The following is a 23,515-nucleotide window of genomic DNA, read 5'->3' on the forward strand; positions in this document are numbered from 1 at the left end:
ATGCCTAGTGAGCACCTTCTGTCTGCCTGCACTGCACTAGGTGCTAATGGTCACTGGGGAAAGTTGTACATAAAGGTGTGAAATTGGAAATAAGATGCCAGCAGGACTGATCATGGAAGGTATCTATAGCCACAATGTGGAGTGAAACACATAGAAAACCATTGTGTCCTGGAACATTGATCTGGCAGTGATTGGAGGGGACTAATAATGAAGGTCAGAGAGGTCATGCTGGAGAGGACACAAAGCCTGAAGTGATGAGGACATTAAACAGGGTGAGGGTTCTGGGAATGTTGCAGGAGAGAATCCAAGGAGCTCTGTGAAGGAAGAAGTAATGGAATATGGTGACAGGAATATAGGGAAAGGAGAGGGGAAAGGGTGATATCAGAGGCCGTAATCAAGGAGTCCAGAGAAAGCGTGCTCTGATGGGAATGGGGAAGGTCAGAAGACAGGCTATTTGGCAGGGGAGAGAGGGCATAAGGCCATTGACTTTGAGGCCAGAGTGGAACACTCCACTGCAGCAGTTAGAAATCTGGGACTAGCTCCAAGGAATCCCCAGTGTAGAAATTCTAGTCGAGGGATAGAAATGATCAACTGGGGGAGAATGGATGAGGGGAGTAAGCAGTAAAGAGGCATGTGCAAGAGGGCTGAGGATAAAATGTGAACCCAAAGAGAAGAAAAGAGAAGAGAAGAGAGAGGAGAAGCCAAGAAAACAAAGCAGGCAGGCAGAAGAACCAGAGGAAAACCATGGAATTCAGCAGATGAGGCATTTTCAAGAAGCATAAAACTCCTGCTGGCCTTGTAACATCCCTTAAACAGAAGAGGAAAAGGAGTCAGGGCTCCTATAGTTTTCATAGCTATTTAATGTACCAGTATTTGGGGCATCTGGCTGGCACGGTTGGTAGACCATGTGACTCTGAATCTCAGGGTCGTGAGTTCAAGCCCCACGTTGGGTATAGAGCTTACTTAAAAAAAAGAAAGTATAATGTTTGTCCTTCTCTGATTGACTTACTTCACTCAGCATGATACCCTCCAGTTCCATCCACGTTGAAGCAAATGGTGGGTATTTGTCATTTCTAATGGCTGAGTAATATTCCATTGTATACATAAACCACATCTTCTTTATCCATTCATCTTTCGATGGAGAAGAAATGTGTGGGAAATATCAGAAAGGGAGACAGAACATAAAGACTCCTAACTCTGGGAAACGAACTAGGGGTGGTGGAAGGGGGGTAGGGCAGGGGGTGGGGGTGAATGGGTGAGGGGCACTGAGGGGGGCACTTGATGGGATGAGCACTGGGTGTTATTCTGTATGTTGGTAAATTGAACACCAATAAAAAATAAATTTATTTTAAAAAATAATAAAATTGAAAAAAAAGAAAAGAAAGTAGTAGTGTTCATCAAAAAGGAACATTTATTTCTTCCAAGAGTATGAAATGGAGCCACACTATAAAATAGGGTTTTGGGGCTCCTGGGTGGCTCAGCCTTCAGCTTGGGTCGTGATCTTGGGGTCCTGGGATCAACCCCTGCATCGGGCTCCCTGCTCAGTAGGTTGCCTACTTCTCCCTCTCTTTCTCTGCCACTCCCCCTACTTGTACTCTCTCTCCAATCAATCAATCAATCAATCAATCATAAAATAGGGTTTTAAGAAAAGCTATTTTTCCATATTGCAAATGTTGTCTTTCATGGTCCTCTTCAGTCATTTAAAAGAAAACAAATGTCTGCCTTTGTTTCCTGAGCACCTCGTTAAAAGTAATCCAGAAGGTTGTCTCATATTTTGCAGGCACAGCAGCCTGGGAAAAATTCTTCAATGCGAAGACATCTATAGAGAAGGTCAACACATTGGTTGTTCCTTTGCTCTGACTAATTTGAAGGATTCCAGTTTTGAACAACACAGTGTCCAAATAGTGGTCAAGGATAATGCAGGAAAAATTAGACCGTCCTTCAATATAGTGCCTTTAACTTCTCATGGTAAGTTTTAGAAGTCCTGTATGACAGTGTGTCTTTTGAACAATCAGTACAGATAATTAAAAAAAGCAATGATTTTGGTTTTAAGATTTTTCCCAGAGAAAAAGACTGATTTATGTATGCCATTATTTGATTTTTTTGTTTTAAAGAAGCAGGCTTGGAAATTCTGATATTTATTGAGCACATGTGCCACATGCTCTGCTCTTATCTGCTTGAGTGTGATAGGACTTTGAACACTCAGTTAGCTGTAGAACCGAGACTGGAAACAGGCTGTCTGACTCTTATGATCTGTTCTCTTTTGCTTATGACCCTGGAGAGGGTGATGCTGCAGAAGAAAATAAGATATGGTTCCTGAAGAATCTTTCTCTTAGTTGGAAAAAGGCTGCGACTGAAGGAGGAGTGATCAGAGATGATATTCAAACTAGCTACTATGCTGGGTGGCATAAATACCAACACTCAGAACAACCAATGCAGCCAAGTGTTGGTTTCTTAGAAAGAAAACAGAAGTCTGCTTGAGATCCTAGGTTTTCACTTTGGACAAAGCGTATAAACTCCTAAGTGTTTTGTCATCTGTAAAACAGGGTCCATAGTCCCTCTTGACCTCAAAGGACTGTCCAGAGTTCCAAATGATGTGAGGTATTTTGTAGATCTCAAAAGCAGACTACTGTAAGCATCATGTTTATTTATTTGCTGTAAGATCCCAATAGGGAGCTCAGATTATGGTTAAATGGTATACAGAAAATTTATAGACAAATAACCACGAATTGACAAAGGTTCCCAAGTCTGGGGGCAGAGCAGTATCTGTTATTTGCCACCCCTTCACTTACCGTTACACAAGTGAATTCTAATTGTGGACCAAAGGCCAGAGGATTAAGGTCATGGTAACTTGCCAAGTAGGATAATCTGAAGCAGAGCCCTTTTCTGCCCTTCCCCTTGCTTGGCAGATTGTCCTCGATGGACCTTCTAAAGCTCATTTTGCTACTCTTCTTCCTAGAGATTAGTGGCGACATAAAGGGAAATCCTTCTCAGCTGGAAGATGACATCTTCAAGTTGCATTCCACTAATCTTCCGCTCTCTTCTGTTGCTTAGTCTTAAGCATTGCTGACTCCTGAAAAACTAAATGGACCAGGCTAATTTTTTTTACTTTGATTGCAGTTATAATTACATAACATTAAATTTCCCATCATAACCATTTCTAAGTGTACAATTCAATAATGTTAAGTATATTCCCATTGTTGTGCAACAGACCTCTAGAACTTTCTCATCTTTTAAAACTGGAACTCCATGCCCCCCCTAAACACTAATTTGCCCTCCCCCAGCCCTTGGTAACCAGCTTTCTATTTTCTGTTTCTACTTTAGATATTTCGTATGGGTGGAATCCTATAGCATTTGTCCTTTTGTGTTGGGCTTATTTCACTTAGTATAATGTCCTTGAGGTTCATCCATGTTGCGGTATATGACAAACTAGGCTAATGTTTTAATTGTGGCCTTTGATTGGCGTGAGTGGCCGCTGGGGGAACCCCTGGTGCCCCTCATCATCCATTAGGGGGATGCACATCTTGACCCAGTGCTTTTCTTTATTCTTCTTCTTTATTCTCTTTATTCACAGCCAAATGTCCTGATTATACCCTGGCCATGTTCTAACTGGATGCAGGCCAGAGTTCACAATATCTGTTAGATGCCCCAAAAATGTTTTTTGGATCCATTTTACAAAGCAGTTTAAAATAAGCTTTCTACGTTAATCGTGACCTTCATTATCTCTACCCATATATGAACCTCATCAAACAAAATTCTGGAAGCTAATTTGGGTTCTTCTATTTCTGTCTTTCAGTGAAACCTGATCCCCCCCATATTAAGCGTCTCTTCTTCCAAAATGGTAACTTGTATGTGCAATGGAAGAATCCACAGAATTTTTATAGCAGATGCTTATCTTACCAAGTAGAAGTCAATAACAGCCAGACTGAGACGAATGATATATTCTACGTAAGTTTTTATTAGCTAGTTGATTTTATTTGGATATTTTTCTTTCACTTGAATTTCTTACTAAATTGAAACATAAGTGAAATGTGACTCTTCAATTTGTCACCTGATGGTGATGATGGTGGTAAAATTTTTCGTCTGAAACAGGGCATGGCGGATGGTTTGAGGGTTGATGGTAGGAGCATTGGCTGTAAGATTCATGTTGTTCATCAATTCTTTTGCTGAACAAATTTTTATTACATATCTACCACGTGCCGGGCACTATTTTATGTATACATCTCCCTGATGACAAGGTCTGTTTTTCCCGTGAAGCCTACCTGCTGGGAAATAAGTAGGTAAATGAGCAAGCTAATTTCAGAGCATGAATGCTAGGAAGAAAATCAAATGGGTCATGCAGTAGCATGATGGGAGGGCCTTAGAGAATATGAGGTTGGATAGTCATCCAATTTGAGATAAGACCAGAATGACAAGCAGGGGCCAGCCATGTGAAAATCTGGGGAGTGGAGGGAACAAGTACAAAGACTCTGAGGCAAGAATGAGTTTGGCATGTGTGAGAAACAAAAAGGAGACCAGTGTGGCTGAAATTGATAGGGAAAGATGTGTAAGCAGGAGACTGGGGTCAGATTGGGTAGATACTTTGAGGCTCTGGTGTAGCCATTCCCTTTTCTTGGAGTTTGTGGCAACTAAAGTAGTAGAATTTGAGTAGTCAGTATTGGTTGGATTATGTACATTTACACTGTTGGGAAGTACAAAACACACTAATTAGAGGTCCCTGTGGGCTACTGGGCATAACAGGATGTGGTGTAACCTCAGGGCATCAGTCCTATTGTTCCGCTTTATAGTAGAGGTCACAAACTCAGGCCTTAAACATGTTTGTTTGAACTACAAACCGAGGGGAATTGTTTTTATTAAATTTGAAGATTTTGCCCAGATTTAAATACCACAGTACCCAAGGAGTGTGGTTTCCATAAGGTGGCGCCTCAGGACCACAGGGATTGTGCCACTTGCCTGGGCCCTGTGTGCATTTAAGTTTTTCGAGGTTAGAAACCAAGTGTTTTATAATGGCTTTTAAAAGAGTCCTGCATCTCGCATGTGGGCAAATTCCTTGGTCCAGTTGCTTGAGCTCATCGTGGGAGTTTCAAAACACTAACTAAAAATAAGCCAGTGTTGACAGGCTGTAACCCCAGAGGGAGTGCCCAGGTCCACAGCTGACCAGCGCTCTTCTGGGCATTTGCAGGTGAATCTGTTTGCTGAAATTGAATAATCATTATCCATACCAGAAACCAGTGTCCCCATACAGCACTGCAAAGGGAAAAAGCAAAGGGCTTCTAAGTAGGGAGAAGGTGAGGCTTGGATTTACAGCAAAGTCAGCTGTCAGAATGTGAAAGTCTACTTGACGACTCTGGCTTTTACTGCTCCCCTCTGTCTGAAATCCTGAGACACATGCTGCTTATATTACTCATTTGGCACTGAATTATGTCCTGCTGGTTACCCTGATCACGTGTGTAGGCCTTTTCTCCTGACTAAAAATAAAAGCTCCTGCAGGGAGGAGTTGAGTGGTGTTTACTTCATGCTGCTCCTGCTAATAGTGGCTAACATGTATCGAGCGATTACTATGTGGTAGGCATTTTAATAAGCACAGGATCTCAATGGTCTTGCTCAGTCCTCACAATAACCCTAAGGATCTAGATCCTGTTATTTTGTCCTCATTTCACAGATGGGAAACTGTAATCTCAGAGGTAACTCCTAAGTTAGTAGTGGTAGACTCAAGATTTCAGCAAGGCTGAGTCTAAAGCCAGTGTTCTTAACCCTGGGGACCACCTCAAAGCTTCCTCTGAACAGTAACAGCCATCATTTATTAAGTGTTTGTGACGTGCTACAAAGCTACTCTTCTATGTACTTCTTATAGAGTAGTGTATAACAATCCATGAGATGGTTCTACTTTAACCTATATTTTATTTAGAATCTAAGGCTCAGAGAGGTAAAGTAACTTGCTACAGGCCACACAGCTAATAAGATGACCTTTATGTATTCAAAGGTTGGTCTTCATGTATTAAACTTTGATGGAGAGCATTTGGTATAACACCGTGTGCATAGTTATCACTTAAATTCTTGTTGAATTGAGTTATCTTTTTTACAAACTTCTGCACTGAAGAGAATGTACATACTATGGAATTTGGTCTCCTAAATCAGAACTGTAGTCTATTTGGAATTAGCACTGTTTATACATTTGAGTTTAATAATGTTCTTTCTCCTAGCAGATGTTCACCAGCTGCTTCCTCTCCTAAAATGTCATCAGTTTTTTGTGTGCTCACTGATTTTGAGCTCTGCTGGTTAGGCCCTTTTCCCCCCCTTTTTGCAAGACTTTTTGAGGAATTATTTTGCCTGGTATTGTAGTTAAGAGGGGGAAGTAGGTCGGGACACAAACTGGTGCCATCACATGGGGGCTGTGGTCAGAGGTAGCTCATGCAGAATCACAGAGCAAGGAATGACTTGTCTTTAACCAACCCCCTTCTCCACAAAATATCTACTTGGTCCTCTGCGCCCTTGTTTTCCTTTTCTCGTGGAGTTATCTGAGCAGTTGATAAACTATGCAAGGGAATTTACATTTGAACAAGAGCCCAGAACCTCCAATTTGCACAGTGATTTGCCAATTTTGGAATGTACATATATCCGGGAGATGGTCCAGGAGCAGGAGACATGAACCTACAATCTGATTCTTCAAGTGGTAGTTGGTATTTGGGATTTCCCAACAGGTCTCTGATTCCAAAGTAGTTTTTCCTCTGCCCTATACAAAGTATTGATAGGATGCTCTTCATCATTCAGTTGGCCTTTCAGTTCTTCACAAACACTACTAGCAACTGTTTAGTACATAGCATTCAAGGACAAAAATCATAGCTGTGTGTTCTGGTTTTTGCCCCATGTTTAAACGTCTCTTTGATAGAAGTTGACTGTTCCAGCTTTATTGAAGTATGATTGACATGTAAAAACCATATATATTTGGGGTGTACAGTGTGATTATTTTCAAGGTGCACAATGTGATGATTTATGATACATAAATCTTATGAAATGATTACCACAGTCCCATTAATTAACACATCCATCACACAGGTACTTTTTTTTAAATGATGAGGACACTTAAGATCTACTCTCTTAGCATATTTCAGGTATACAATATGATATTATTAACTATAATCACCATGCTGTACATTAGATCCCTAGAACTTATAACTACAGTTTATACCCTTTGCCCAACATCTCCGTATTTCCCCTGATCATCCAGCCCCTGGCAACCACCATTCTACTCTCTGCCTCTATGAGCTCAACTTTTTTAGATTCCACATTTAAGTGAGGTCACACAGTTTTTGCCTTTCTCTGACTTACTTCCCTTAGCACAGTGCCCTTGAGTTTCTTCCATGTTGTCACAAATGGCAGGATCTCCTTCTTTCCCATGGCTGGATGATATTCCATTGTGTATATACACACACACACACACACACACACACACACCCCTATACCCCATCTTCTTTATTCATCTGTTGGTGCATACTTGGGTTACTTCCATATATGAGCCACACAGGTGCCCCAGGGCTGCGTGTATCTTTTTGAATTAGTATTTTCATTTTCTTTTTTTTTCCCCGAAGAATTATTTATTTATTTTAGAGAGAGAAAGCACGTGTGTGAGGGGAGGATCAGAGGGAGAGAATCTTAAGCCGACTCAAACCCCATATGGGGATTGACCTCAAAACCCTTGAGATTATGACCTGAGCTGAAACCAAGAGTTGGATGCTTAACCAACTGAGCCGCCCAGGCACCCCCATTTTCTTCAGTTAGAGAGCCAGTAGTAGAATTACTGAATCATATGGTATTTTTAAAAATTGAAGTATAATTGACATACAGTGTTAATTTCAGGTATACAACGTTTTTTTTCTCAACAATTCTATACATTTCTCAGTGCTCACCATAAGTGTCACCATCTGTTACCATACATCGTTATCACAATATTGACTATTATATTCCCTATACTGGTATTTCTATTTTTAACTTTTTGAGGAAGCTCCATACTGTTTTCCATAGTGGCTTCACCAATTTACATTCCCACCAACAGGGCACAAGGGTTTTCTTTTCCCCACACCCTTGCCAATATTTAGTATTTCTTATCTTTTTTGATGATGGCCATTCTAATAGGTATGGGGTGATACCTCATTGTGGTTTTCATTTGCATTTCCCTGATGATTAGTGATGTTGAACATCTTTTCATATAACCTATTGACCAGAAGGAGACGGACTATTTATACTAAGCAACAGATTTTCATGTGTTGATTTTCTGCTCTAATTTTGAAATATTTACATTTTAGGAACTAATCTTTCTCTTTACATCAGACAGCAAATGATTTAAATTGTGTGGAAGAGAATTTTGCATTATACTTTCTTTTCTCTAACCCAGTCATTTTTGGTATATTATACTCTCAACAAGGGAGACTTTTTAAAACTTTCAATTGATGTATAATATCCAATAGAAAAATTGCACGAGTCGTTATGTACAGCTCAGTGATTTTTCACAAGTGATTTTTGCAAATGATTTTTCACTTAAGTAACCAGCATCCCAGAAGTCCCATTGTAACCCCCTTTGGTCTCTACCCTCCCAAAGAACAATTACTACCCTGACTTATAATCCCATAAATTAGTTTTGTTGCCTCTTTTTAAACTTTATGTAAATGAATTATACAGAATTTACTTTAAAAAAAAGATTTGATATATTTGACAGAGAGAGGACAAGCAGGGGGAACAGCAGAGGGAAAGGAAGAAGCAGGCTCCCCACTGAGCAGGGAGCCCGATGTGGCACTGGATTCCAGGAACCTGAGATCATGACCTGTGAGTCGAAGGCAGATGCTTAACCGACTGAGCCATCCAGGCACCCCCAGAACTTACTTTTTTTTTTTTCAGAACTTACTTTTTGTGTGCATCTGTCGCCTTTCACCCAATGTTATGTTTATGAGAGTCACAGATATTGTTGCCTGTAGTTGTCAGTGTTTTGTTCTCATTGCATTTGTTCCATCATGTTGGTCTATCACATTTGACTTATCCATTCTCCCTTTGGTGGACATTTGGATAGTTTCCAGCTTGGAGTTTTATGAACAGTGTCTTTATGAACATTACATACTTGTCTCTTGGTGTGCATCTGCATACATTTCTATTGGGCATGCATGGGTCAGAGGCTTATGTATAATTGTCTCTAATAGATAAGACTTTCCTCAAATGGCTGTGCCAATTTACACTACTAAGAGCAGAGATCGAGAGTGCTCAATGCTTCATATCCTCACCAACACTTGGTATTGTCTGGTAGTGTGTATTGTTGTTATTTTGTGGATTTAACTTGCATTTCCCTGATGACTAAGGAAGTTGAGCACTTTTGCACATGTTCCTTGGCAATTTGAATACCCTCTTGTAAAATGCCTATTCAAATCTTTTGCCAGGTTTTCTATTGGGATGTCTGTCTTTTCATTACTAATTGGTGGGATATACATATATGAATGTATATGTATTGTGTATAAATATAAGTATATATTATATGATATGTGTATATGCAAGTCCTTTGTCAGGAATTGCAAATATCTTCTCTCACTCTATATGTGACTTTTAAAAATTTCCTTAATAGGATATCTTTGATGAACAGAAGAAGTTTGCAGTTTTAATATAGATGACTTTATAACAGTTCTTCCTTTAGGGTTGATATTTTTTTGTTTTTATTTAAGAAATTGTCTCCTGCTTCAAGGTCATGAAGATGTTCTACATTTTCTTCTAAAATCTTGCAGTATTTATGTATTTATTCGCTCAGTTTAACTCTCACATTTAGATCTGCAATCCATCTGGAATTGACTTCATAAATAGTGTGAGGTAGGGGTCAAGATTCTTTTTTTTCCTTCATATGGATTTGTGATTGACCCAACCTTCTTTCACTGCACCTGGTCCTCTTTTGATGGGATAAAAAGAAACCTCATTAGAAATGGTTAAATGATAGAATGTAGCCTTTTAAATTTTTAAAATAATATTTGTTTTCTTATATCTTCAAGGTTGAAGAGGCCAAATGTCAGAATTCAGAATTTGAGGGAAACCTGGAGGTCAGTAAATTCAACTTTAGCTCTTTGGGCTTAAAGTCATAGAATAATTGGGGGTGGAGCAGAGCGGCTACAGCCTAAATTTGAACTGCTTTGAGAAAAACAAACTCAAAGTGTTCTGTGGGATATTGCTAACTTTTATTTGAGGAGTTGAAGTCAGATGGAGAATTTGGACTGCAATCCAAGTCTTAATCATATACAGAATTTGGCAGATAATTATATTTAGGATTCAGAAGCAGAGAAAGAGAATAAACTGGTAATATTCCTCATGAGTTTTTTATTTTATATCTAAGGGTACAATTTGTTTCATGGTCCCCGGCGTTCTTCCTGATACTTTGAACACAGTCAGAATAAGAGTCAGAACAAATAAGTTATGCTATGAGGATGACAAACTCTGGAGTAATTGGAGTCAAGCGATGAGTATAGGTAAGAAAACAGGATTTCATTAAAATTTAAACCATTGATGCATGGAAACTAAGCTGAAGCAGAAAATAGATTGGGGTAAAGGATTGTTCTGCATTCTTGATGTCACTCAGAGAAGATCTACAACTGGACTGTATTTTCTGTTTAATTACTATCAAATCACCCAGGTTTAATTCACAATATACAGATCTCTGAAAATCCACAATCCAAAAGGTGTTATTTTCTCTTCTGTCCTGTCTCCATCTTCTTAACAACCTGAACAAAAATATCAGAAGGCAGGCATGATTAAATCTGCAGATTGTGCAGTGGTAGAGGGCTCTTCTGTGTGCTGGTGACAGAATCAGGAGCAGAACAGTGACCTTGATGGCCTTTAATAAAGATCAAACTGTATCTGGCTTTGAAAACAACAGTTTCATTTATTAATGGAGTAGCTGAGCAAACTGTGTGTCAGGCCCAAGTATAAGATTGGAAAGACCTTTGCTTTGTGTGCGTGCATCTGTGTGTGTGTGTGTGTGTGTGTGTGTGCACGCACGCACACGTGTGCATGTGTTATGGGGGGAGGGTAGAGGGTTTTATTGAACTGTAAGCTTAAAGTGACTCAGCATTGACATAAATATCCCCCAAAGGCATAAGCAGCCATAGGCCGCAGTGACAGTACTGCACCCAGAACAAGGGAATGCTACAGGGTGGGGCACCACGTCCTGGCCACATCAGAAGTGTGTGGTATTCTATTCTGGGTACCATGTTGTAGGAGGTTCAGTGGCAGACTGGAGTCTATCCTCAAAAAGATCATCAGGTTGTGCAAGAATCTCAAAACTCCGGCAGGAGTGGTTGATGAAGCAAGTTTAGGGGTGAGGAGTCCTGATTGCTGAATTCTAACATTTGGGCTATTGTTAGGTAGAAGAGGGAATAGGTTCTTTTCTTGTGTGACTCCATGGGGTAAAATAGGACCAATTGAAGAACTTTCTAATAGCTGCCTAATGGTCAGAGAGACCAATTGTTGAGGTAGTCAGTTCTCTATTAGTTGAGGGACTGAACAAGCTGTGTGCCAGGCATAGTTGTATTAGTTATGTATTGTTGCATAACAACGTACCTCAACAGTGGGTAGCTTAAAAGACACATATTTACCATCTCACAGTTTCTGTGGATCAAGAATCTGGACCCAGCTTAGCTCAGTACCTCTGGCCCAATTTCTCTCATGGAGTTACAGTCAAGCCTGCTGTCTCATCTGAAGGCTTGCCTGGGGCTGGAGAACCTTTGTCCAGGCTCACTTATGTGGTCATTAGAAAGCCTGCATTCCTTGCTGGCTGGCAAATGGAGGCTGTAGCAGGTTGAATCATATCCCTCAGAAACTTACATTCAGGGCACCCTGGGTGGCTCAGCAGTTTAAGCGCCTGTCTTCGGCCCAGGGTGTGATCCTGGAGACCCGGGATCGAGACCCACATCGGGCTCCCTGCACGGAGCCTGCTTCTTCCTCTGCCTGTGTCTCTGCCCCTCTCTCTATCTGTCATGAATAAATAAATAAAATAAAATAAAATAAAATAAAATAAAAAAAAAAGAAACTTACGTTCAGGTCCCAACTCCTATACCTGTGAATGTGACTTCATTTGGAAATAGTTTTGCAGATGTAATCAAGTTAGGGTGAGGTCACACTGTCTTCAAGCAGGCCCGAAGTCTGATGCTTGGAATCCTTATGAGAAGAGATGGTGCACAGAAACCCGAGAGACACACAGACACACAGGGAACAAGGCCCTGTGAAGATGGAGGCAGAGAATGGAGTGCTGCAGCTCCAGTCAAGGGGCACCACTGATGATTCCAGGGAGCCCCCGAAAGCTAAGAAGCAGCAAGGAGGTATTCTTCCCTAGAGCCATCAGAGGAAGCATATCCCTGTAGATACCTTGATTTTGGACTTCTAGCCTCCAGAACTGTGAGAGAATCCATTTCTGTTTTAAGCCCACTGGTGTGTGGTGATTTGCCACGGCAGCTCTGGTGAGCTAACACAGAGGCCTCCCTCAGTTTCTTGCCACTTGGGCCTCCCCACGGGGCTGCCTCATGAAATAGCAGCTAGCTCGCTCAAGGAAGTGACCTGAGCAAGAGTGTATGAGAGGACACTCATGTGGAAACCACAGACTTTTACAACCTAATGTTGGAAATGACATCACCACAGCTGTCTGGTTCTTTACAAACAAGTCAGCCCACCCTCCAGGGGAGGAGATTACATAAAGTGTGACCATCAGGAGGCAGAGATCATTTGGGGGTCATCTTAGGGGCTAACATGATGATGCTAGGCCTTGACATTGCTTTCTAGATGGCCATGCCCTAGTGGGAAAGGTGAAGCTCTAAATAGACACGACATTCTGTGTATGAGAGGCATGGCAAGGCGGTCAGTGAACAGCTCTGGAACCAGACAGTACCAGGTTTGAGGCTCACCCACATCACTTCCTAAACCCTCCTGGATGAGCCATCAAACCTCCCTGAGCCTTATCTTTCTCATCTGTAAAAATAGGAGATGCTGTTACCTGTCTCTGTAGCACAGATGTAAACATGTACAAGTCCTTCAGATGGTATCGCATGTATGGTAGCTGCTTAGTTAAGAAGTAGTAGTAGCTAGGATTATTTTAGGTCTACTAATAGTGGTAAGTAACCAATAAGAAAAGATTGTCACTGTTAATGATATGGCCTTTTTATCAGGTATAACATTGTGAGTAGTGTCTGAAACTAGTTAAGATAGCCTGGTTTTGGAAGACCCTCAAGGTCTTTATTTATCCATGACATTTTAGACACCAGAGTAGGACTTTGCTGTTTGCCATTAAGAGAATGGAGAGGTGGAATACAGAGGTATCTGTGATCTCACTAGTTTGTTCCAACCGTTGCTTGGTGTCTTTTCTTTTTTTTTTTTCTTTTTTTAAATTTTTATTTATTTCTGATAGTCACAGAGAGAGAGAGAGAGAGAGAGAGAGAGAGAGAGGCAGAGACATAGGCAGAGGGAGAAACAGGCTCCATGCACCGGGAGCGCGATGTGGGATTCGATCCCGGGTCTCCAGGATTGCGCCCTGGGCCAAAGGCAGGCGCTTAACCGCTGCGCCACCCAGGGATCCCTTGGTGTCTTTTCTAAAAGAGGTTGGTTTCTAATGTTCTGTGTTTGCTTTCCCTTTGCCAGGTGAGAATACCGACCCCACGTTCTATATAACCATGTTGCTCGCCACTCCGGTCATCGTTGCAGGTGCCATCATAGTCCTTCTGCTTTATCTCAAAAGGTGAGGCACTGCCCCAGTCGGCTTGGCAGTTTCTGCTAGCCTGTGTGCTCCAGTCATTCCTCTTTGTGACCGTGTTTGGTGTTTTCCCCAGGTAGCAGGAGCACTTTGGCTATAAATGGCTTTGGTAGAATGCCCATTTTCTGGTGAAGAAAGTCCTGGGTCCGTTTCCCATGGCCCCGCTCAGGTGCTGTTCCCTTTGTGTGTGCGTAGGATTCTTGATAGGCCATGTGTTCACTCTACTCTTTCACATGCCTAACATAGCCATGGATAGTTGGTAGCTCTATGGAACGAAACTCTAGAAATGGAGAACTTTACGAGTTAAATGACTCGGCTAGTATTCATGCAGAGCAGGTTGCTACTTGAAGCTATGGGCAAGAGACCTTCACCAAGTTGTCTCTGATAGAAGGTACTCTGTGTGCCAGGAGAGAGGCGGGTGGGGCCAGATTGTGTAGGCCACAGCAAGGAACTGAGATTTCCTTTTTTTTTTTCCTGAGCACAAGGGGCAGGCACTGGAGGGTTTTAAGTAGGGGAGGGATGTGGCCTGATTTTACTGTCACAAAAGGTCACCACCCTGGCTGCTGAGCAAAGAATTGGCTTGGGCAAGGATGGAAGCAAGTAGGCTAGTGAGGCGACATTGAAGCATTTGGGGGGAAAGATGCAGGGGGCCCTACCTGGGGGGTTAGCGACAGAGGTAGTAAGATATGGTCAGAGGTGGGATGGATTTGGAAGGTAGACCTGAGAGCACCTGCTGATGGCTGCTCGTCTGTGGAGGTCCCAGGGCTACTGAGGACTCAAGGACAGTTTAGGCTTTGGGCTTCAGCAACTTGAGTGAACACCAGGGCTGTTGGCCAAGATAGAGAAGATTGTGAGGAGCCCTGGCTCTAGGACAAAGGTGAGGACTTTAGGCTTAAACAGAAGTTTGAGATGCCTATTAGATAACCAAGTAGAGATGTTAAATGGGTAGTTGTGTGATAAACTGAGAGTATAAGGGAGAGGTCTTGGCAGGGGGATAGAATTGTGGGAGCCCTTGGCATATCAACAGACCCAAAGCCCTAAGACTGGAAGAGTGCTCTCATTCAGCAAGTGGGACAGAGGCCAAAAGATGGAGTCCTGGGCCACACTGACATTTAGGGCTTAGGAGATGAGGCAGGGCCAACAAAGGGTAATAGGGAACAGCGCACATGTGTGTACACGTGTGCACACACACAGAGTCATAACCATGTGAGGTGGTGGATGTGTTAATTCACTTGATTGAAGTCGTCATTTCATAATGTATACATATATTAAAGCATCATGTTCATCTCAAATATAATATTTGTCGAGTATATCTCAGTAAAGCTGGAAAAATGTTTTAAAAATGATAGGGTTTGAGCAGTCTGCTTATCCTGTTGGCCCCTCTGGTCTACCTCTACTCAGTGCTCTCAGGACATGGGTTTCTCAGCTTCTTTTGGAAATTTCTTCACAGCTGCTTCATCATTAAAGATGACTTGTGTACCATGTCTTTTGTCCAAGTCTTCTTTTAATGTGGCTTTTTTTTAAAGTGGGGCATTCCTATGGGCTGGAAGATTGGATCCAAAAAAAAAGTCTCTTTTTTCTTAAAGGCTCAAGATCATTATATTCCCTCCAATTCCTGATCCTGGCAAGATTTTTAAAGAAATGTTTGGAGACCAGAATGATGATACGCTGGTAAGCCCTGATTTCATGAAGTTCAAAATTGGTTTTTGTTGGAAGGCTATGGGATTTGTAAAGAGGTTGGTAAAATATACACAACATGAAATTTGCCATTTTGACCATTTTTAAGCATACGGCTCAGTGACATTAGGTACATTCATAGTGTCATGCAACCATCATCACTATTTCCAGAACTTTGTCATCATCCCAGATAGAAATCGTGCCCATTAAACAAAAACTCTCCATTCCCCCCTACCCCAGCCCCTGATAACCCCTTTTCTATTTTCTGTTTATGAATCTGCCTATTCTGGGTACCTTGTGTAAGTGGAATCCTACAGCATTTGTCCTTTTTTGTGTCTGCCTTCTTTCACTTAGCATAATATTTTCAAGGTTTATCCACGTTGTAGCATGTGTCAGAACGTTATTTCGAAATTGGTTGTTTTAAACTCCATTTTATCTAAAAGAGGAGAGACGATTTAACATGCAGTATCCAGGGGCACCTGGCTGGCTCAGTCAGTACAGCCTGCAATTCTTGATCTCAGGATCGTGAATTTGAGCCCCTCATTGGGCATGGAGCCTACTTAAAATAAAAAAATAAGTTAAAAAATATGGCATCTCAGACAAAGCATACCGTTTGAGAAGTCCTCAGAATACCTATCTTCTGTCCCTATGCTTCATTCTGTCTCTGGAGCAGGGACTCTGTTTAATCCAAACAATTCAAGGAGAGGAGCCTCCCTGATGAAACCAGTCCAGTAGGCAGGACTTCTGACTCTTGGAGATTTGGGGAAATAAAAAGATAGGGTAAACAGTCAAAATAGATTTTGTTCATGTGATTGCCTGGGAAGCTGACCTCCGAAGACAAGGGAGACCCACCTGAACTGTTAGTTTGTTTGCTGCAGGACAGACAAACTAGGACTCTCATGCTAGAATTTGTGGCTGGAAAACCTGAGGCCTCAGGGGAACCAAAGAGTCTTAGGTTTCTCTGATCAGTACATTCACCCAAACATAATAATACAGACGCTAAATAGAATAAATATTAATATTATTACATATATCTCAAATTAGTAATATCAGGCATAGGGCAGTTAATTTAGTGAAGTAGTACAGCATAGCTCATAATAGCCTGGGCTCTGGAGTCACATTGTCTGGATTCAAATTTCATTTTCCATGTGACCTTAGGTAACTTCTTACCCTTTCTGTGCTTCAGTGTTCTTGTTGGTGAAATGGAGGTAATGATAGCACCTGCCTTGGGGCATTGTGATATGGATTCAATTAATTTAATACATAAAAACTACTTAGCACGGAGGCATTTATAAGTGCTCAGTAAGCATTGGTGATTAGTATTACTATTGATACTTTCTGTTTATCGTTAATCCCCAAACAGTTCTTTTTTTTTTTTTTTAATTTTTATTTATTTATGATAGTCACACACACACACAGAGAGAGAGAGAGAGAGAGAGAGGCAGAGACATAGGCAGAGGGAGAAGCAGGCTCCATGCACCGGGAGCCCGACGTGGGATTCGATCCTGGGTCTCCAGGATCGCGCCCTGGGCCAAAGGCAGGCGCCAAACCGCTGCGCCACCCAGGGATCCCTCTTTTTTTTTTTTTAATAATCTCTATGCCCAACATGGGGCTTGAAGTCATGACCCTGAGGTTAAGAGTCACATGCTCTGCCAACTGAGCCAGCCAGATGCAAGCAATTCATGATAGCAACACTGATGTATAGCTGGGGAAGGAAGGCAGGGATGCTGATATGCTTTCAAGGAAGGATGCATCCAGGTCACTTTTTTTTAAGATTTTATTTATTCTTGAGAGACAGAGAGAGAGAGGCAGAGACACAGGCAGAGGGAGGAGCAGGCTCCATGCAGGGAGCCCGATGTGGGACTCGATCCCGGGTCTCCAGGATCATGCTCTGGGCCAAAGGCAGGCGCTAAACTGCTGAGCTACCCGGGTTGCCCTCCAGGTCACTTTTTTACTGAGTCATGCCAGCTGCTGGGGGATAAGGCACAATGCCAGCCGCTGGGGGATAAGGCACCACCAGGCAGGTAGGTCCTGAAGTCCAGTGCCTGATGAGGAGATGATGCACTGTAACTGAGGGGAATATGACAACCCGTGGGTCTTCGACTTTAGTTGAGTCTCCACCAATCAGAATGCTTGCAAGAATAGAGAATCCCAGGCCTCACCTCCAGAAAGTCTGACCACGTAAGTCTGGGATGGGCCCCAGGAATCTGCATATTTAACAGGAGGCCACAGATAATTCCTACTGTGGCAAGATCCGTTTGCAGAACCCACTCTGAAAATCACTGTTGTGGCTGTTTTTCTTAGGATCACCCCATCTCTTTCTTCATCTCACTAGCTAATGCATTAGCTGCCAGGTGTTAGAGACAGTGCAGGTGCTCGCACACCTCTGGCCAGTCCTTGAAAGTCTACTGCCTGTATACAGCATTATTAGGTGCTTGGCTTCTACTCCTTATCACATCCTCATAACCACCCCTTGGTGTAAGTGCTGTTAGCACCACTTTTTTTTTTCTTTTTTTCACAGATGAAGAAATGAAGCCTCAGTGAGGTTAGGTGACTTTATTGCCATCACACAGCTAGTAGGTAGTAAGGTAGTATTTGATCCAGCACTGTCTGATTCTAGAGTTCTCTCTCTCTTTCTACTAGGCTACATTACCTCTTGTAAGACAAGATAGAGTGTCCTCGAGAAGCTCACTACCTTCTGAGAGTTCTGTTTGATAGAAGGAGAGGGTTGGAATAGAAGAGTTCTGAGAAAAAGGTTTAGAGTCACATTATGGCTGGCCTTCTGTGGGAAAGTATAGGGAATATCATTATGCCAACAGTCTGAAGGGAAGGGATTGGAGGGGGAGGCACGGTAGCAGCCTGGGAACCTAGTCCCAAATTTGCTGAGTACAGGCTTTTGTTTGGCCAGTGTAGCGTATGTAAAATTTTTCAGTTTGGAATCTTAAGCGTGGCATACACGCTACCAGTTCATCCGAGGCCCTACCATGCCCAGTTTCCACCTGGTTTCACACGTTGACCTCACGCCAGACCCCTGAAAGGTGTGTGCGTTTGCTCGCCCTCTCAGTGCCATGACACAACTGCCCAGTATCCGTGAAAACATGTTTGGACTCACTCATATATACAGGATAGACAGCCAAAGCATCGACTGGAGGGCAGCTTGGAAAAAATGTCACAAGAATCTTTGTTCTTATTATAATTATACTTCTAAGAATCTATTTGGAGGAATTAATCCTCCAGCAATGGCACAATGATGGGCAAGGCAGCATTTGTCTCCAACATGAAAAACTTAGTAGCCAGTGAATCATCCACAGTGTAGAATTAGTTAAAAGGCAAGGTAGGTTTTCAGAGCATTTAATGTCACAGCCAAATGAGATACAAGACCAAGAAACATCATAACTACAGAGTACATTGCAATCCTAATTTTTGTAAAAACGGGTGAATATACACATAGAACAATGAGTGGAAGGAAAGGAATCAAAATGATCATCTCTGGGCAGAAGGGCTGTGCAGATAATTGATGCTATTCTCTACCTTTCTGAAATTTTCCAAATTGACTATAATAAGCATGTATTACTTTCATAATAAAAAGGAACCCTGTACGAATCATTAAGGGAAAAGAGAATATTTTGGTCATCCGGGTTTGAGAGATAATAGGGACTTGAACTTAGGTGGTAGCAGAGGAGATTGACGCAACAGACATCATTAAAAGCAACTCATTACAACTTGGGGACTCTGTGGGCGATGAAAGGTACAGAGAGTAAAAATAATCTCAAGGTTTTAAGCCTGAGTGATAGAGTGAACGGCAGTAACATTGACAGCAAAATCAGATCAATTATCTTTCTCAGAGATGGGAAAATGGCTTTTTTTTTCAATTTGCTGTCTAGAGGATAATACATTGTCCCGATGAGTCAGAGAATTCTATAATTTAGCGAGGCGGATACACTGACAAGATGGACCACTAAAAGCATAAGATGTTTTTGTTTGTGGTGGTTGCAGACCATTAAATAAAATCAGAGTTTAAAACTGAAAGTATAATAAAAACACCAGACAGGGGAAAGGGTAATAGAACAAATGTTCATGTTTTCTTTTTAAGCAAATGAATAATCTTCTCTTCTCTGCACGGCAGCAGTCCTCACTCAGTTGAGCTGCAAATGCAGCAGAGAGACGAGCCTTTGACTTCGAGAATTATCAAATTAGGGAAGGAACATGGCTCTAGAGGTCATCCATTGAGGTGGATGTCTCACATGTCGAATTACTGCCCTCTAACCATGAACTCTTAAGATTCGAGGATGCTAGCCCTACCCCCACCCATTTTCGAGGTAGGGACAGTGGGGGCCCCAGAGACATTTCTCAGGGACTGTCATGGAGCGAGGTCATCACAGGACCTGAACAAGAAGCCACGGTAGCCCAAAGTTTCTGTCTCCTCATCCTGAGAAATAACCATGCCTTGTCTGAACACCCTTCTTTCCCCACTACACCATCCATGGCAGCTCTTTAAAAATACTTACTTAGGTGTGGCCACAAAGAAACAAAATCCTCTGTATAGTTTTCCTTAAGGTTTCTAGTGTTTTGACAGTGTTTTGTTGGTCACTATAGTAACATTGTGGCCAACAGCATTTCTTCCTGTGGCTTTGCTGCTTGCCTTTTCTTTGTGACTAATTGGGCTATGGGCCATGTCTGGGGAGCGGGGGGCTGTGTAGTGGGGAAGGCTTCTCTGTATCTGCATTTCTGTTTCATCCATAAAAAATTATCTATTCTTCCCCCGCTTCTTGGAAACCAGTTATGTTTTCAGTACCATGCCAGTTTTACATTCCTGATTGGAAAGTGGCTTTCTAACTGGGAGTCGACTTCCAGATACTGCTGAGTTGTTTCTTATCTTTTCTTTTTTTTCCACTTCAGTATGTATATTGAAAAACTAGGAAAAAAAAAAGAGACTAGGAAACACAGAAAAAAAGAAAAGAAAAACTAGGGTCCCTTTTCTACAGAAGCAAAATAGCATGGCTGTACTTTAAAAATGACTCATTCCTTAATATCCTATAATACTCAGCCCATATTACAATTTCTCCCCCTGTCCCAGGAGTCAGGAGACAGTTCAGTTGTGCCACCATTAGTGAGTCGAAGATTGAGCACTGTACTTAAGGTGATAACAGAGTGTCCCCTCCTGCCACTTTCTATTTATTTCCCCCCTTGCCACCTGAAGAGAGTCTGTGGCGCTAGGTTAGTGCCCTGTCAGCCCTTTAGCTCAGCTCTGTTAGCTAATGCTTCTGGTGCCAGTTGGTCTCCTTGACTGAATCAATAATTTCAGCAGGCATTCTGAAATGATGATTTTTTTCTCATCTGTCATCCAATCTACATTTATAAGCTGGCCCTTTTCTCTAAAGCACTGCTCTGACTCATTAACTCGGCTCTTTGGTGGTTCTGAAATTCTCTTTCTGCTAGGAAGGTAGATTCGTGTTTGATTCTTTCCCTTTAATTCTCAATTTTTAAAGTGAAGGGTTGGATCCATAGCCACCTTAAATGGTACCAAATTTGTCCCCTTCACACCACGTTCAGCTGGTCCTTCTTCTTCTTCTTCTTTTTTTTTTTTTTTTTTAACAAGTAAGCACTATACCCAACGTGGGGCTCGAACTCACAACCCCGAGATCAAGAGTTGCATGTGCTACTGGCTGAGCGAGCCAGGTGCCTCTCAACTGGCTCCTTTTCAAGCCACAATGATTTTAAGGCATGGCGAGCCCCAATTCATATTGTTTAACTTTCTGTTGTGGATGTTGATCCGAAGAAGACAGGGGCATGGAATCCATTGACTTGTATTCCTCCAAGAGGCCACCATTTCACACAGTGCTTAGGGGCATGAAACCCACTCAGCTTCTATGGAAAATTCACTGTGGGAAATAACCAAATCTTGAAAGTATTCTTAAGTTGAGATTTGGTGTTCCATGAAACCACAAAATTTGTTTATTTCTTTAAAATATAAAAGGTATAACATACTGCTTTTCTAGGATTGGATGACTAACAACTAAAAGCCAGTCATGTGAGCCTCTCGAACACTAATTTTTTTTTTCTGTAATCTGTGGTGTTTTTCATCTTTGGCCATTATTCTATTGTTGATTACCTTGTTTTAAAAAGTTGGCAGTGTGAGAATTGGATTATGGACTAGTAATTTTGTGGATTTATTTTTTTTTCTGTAAGTAATTTTAAAAATAGACCGGCATATAATTAACAAAATTGAATAATAGGTCAGAGCATTTGTTCCTCTTTCTTACACAGAGATATTCATAGAAGCAGTCCTCAGGAAAAGGCCACAATGCTGATGATGAGTGAAAATGAGAGTAATCCAAGTTTTAGAAATGAAAAAAGGCAATTGAAAAAAATTAATGTCCTTTTGGAAGCCACTTCTGCTGCAGTGTTCACCTCATTAAAATAGATTGTTTTTTTTCCTGTCCACCACAGCTAACCATTGGGTCTAATAACTAGAAACCAACAAAGGTATAATCTTCAGCATGCATTTTTAAAAATTAAAATAGTTTTCTTTTTAAAGCAAAGTGTATTTATTACAGAGAAGTGAGAAATACAGATCACCAAAAGAGAAAAATAAAATAAATCTTCATCCTAACACCCAGACATAACCTTCTTTGATGTTATGTGAACAACATAGAGAAACGGAGCTTTTAAGGGCAAAAGGAATAACAGTGACAACAGTAATACTACTTTGCACTTACGGAAATTTTGCTAAGTATCAGACGCTTTTTTCAGCACTTCCTTGGTTAAGTTTTCCCCATCTTGCAGCTGGTGTTATCTCCAGTACACAGATACAGAAGGTGAGGTACCAGAGCGGAGAGTATGTGTAGCTTGCTCCAGATTATATTGCGAGGACAAAACAGAGCTAAGATCCAATTAACGGACAAGAGTCAGAGGTGAGCCCCGAACCCAGGCATCCTGAGTCTCCAGCCTAGACTCTGAGCTGACATATCATATGATATGTTTTAATAAGATGGTCATATTTAATTTTATTTGAATTCAACGGGTAAGAAAGAAGCAGGTAGAACTAAAGGAATCTCTGAGCTTTTGATAAATTATGAAATGAGTTTTAATGATTATTGAAAAGGGCAATTTTTCCATATGTTCTCCCTGTCCTCTCCCCATTTTTAAAGTTGTCCAGTATCTGCATTGTCAGTGCAGGTAACTATTCCCTACCATAGTGTCTCCCTGAAAGCCCCCGTTTGGTCTTAATTCTGTGCGAGTGTATATATTTGATGCTCACCAGCAGTCTTCATGGTCATGTCTCTCCAGTCACTTGAGTTGTTTGAAGCTTTAAAGGTTTTCTCAGGGAGGATTCATGGGACCAACATTTCCTGAATTATTTACACATTGATGGAGTTTGCTGCATTAATAATTGAAAGTCATTTTAGCTAGATATAAAATCCATGGCTCACATGTTCTTGCCTTGGGTACCTTAAATATGGCATCCACTTTCTTCTGGAACAAAATGTTGTCAAAGTCTGCTGACAATATGATTTTCTCTCTGTATTAAAACACTTGGTCTTGGGCACCTGGCTGGCTCAGTCAGTGGAGTGTGTGACTCTTGATCTCGGGGTCGTGAGTTTGGGTCCTATGTTGGGTGTAGAGCTTATGTAAAAAACAAACACTTGATCTTTTCTGTCTGATTGTCAAAAGCTTTTTTTCTTCCAAGTCCAATAATTTTACCAGAATATGTCTTGGTGGTGTTGATCATCCTTGATTTTGTTGATCATGGCTTGATTTTCTGAGGAATGTGCTGTACCCTTTTAGTATGTAGTCTCCGGTGTTTTTCTCTTTTTAATTTCAGTACAAATGTCTTGACTTCTAGATTTTAATTATTCTGTTCTCTTGTGTGTATTTGTCACATCCTCTTGAATAATTTTTTATCCACTTTCATTTTTAAAGATTGTTTTAAAAAATGTATTTATTTTACAGAGAGTGTGTGTGTGTACCTTTGTGCATGTGCATGAGAGGGGGTGGGGCTGAGGGAGAGAGAACTAGAGAATCTCCAGCAGACTCTCTGCTGTGTGTGGAATCCAACAGGAGACTCGATCCCAGGAC

The 23,515-nt window shown here is 41.5% G+C and overlaps 1 protein-coding gene across 2 annotated transcripts in view; it reads left to right on the forward strand.

Annotated features, from left to right (window-relative positions):
* Positions 1-23,515, forward strand: part of IL13RA1 (interleukin 13 receptor subunit alpha 1) — a 54,707-nt gene that overhangs the window by 23,895 nt on the left and 7,297 nt on the right. For both annotated transcript variants that reach the window (XM_038588154.1, XM_038588153.1), the window contains exons 5-10: positions 1,781-1,968; positions 3,797-3,948; positions 10,020-10,067; positions 10,358-10,490; positions 13,648-13,744; positions 15,346-15,430. In XM_038588154.1, the coding sequence (XP_038444082.1) occupies positions 1,781-1,968; positions 3,797-3,948; positions 10,020-10,067; positions 10,358-10,490; positions 13,648-13,744; positions 15,346-15,430 (703 nt within the window). The remainder of the gene's footprint in view (positions 1-1,780; positions 1,969-3,796; positions 3,949-10,019; positions 10,068-10,357; positions 10,491-13,647; positions 13,745-15,345; positions 15,431-23,515) is intronic.

This window comes from Canis lupus, chromosome X, assembly GCF_011100685.1.
Source record: "Canis lupus familiaris isolate Mischka breed German Shepherd chromosome X, alternate assembly UU_Cfam_GSD_1.0, whole genome shotgun sequence".
NCBI classification, from domain to species: domain Eukaryota; kingdom Metazoa; phylum Chordata; class Mammalia; order Carnivora; family Canidae; genus Canis; species Canis lupus.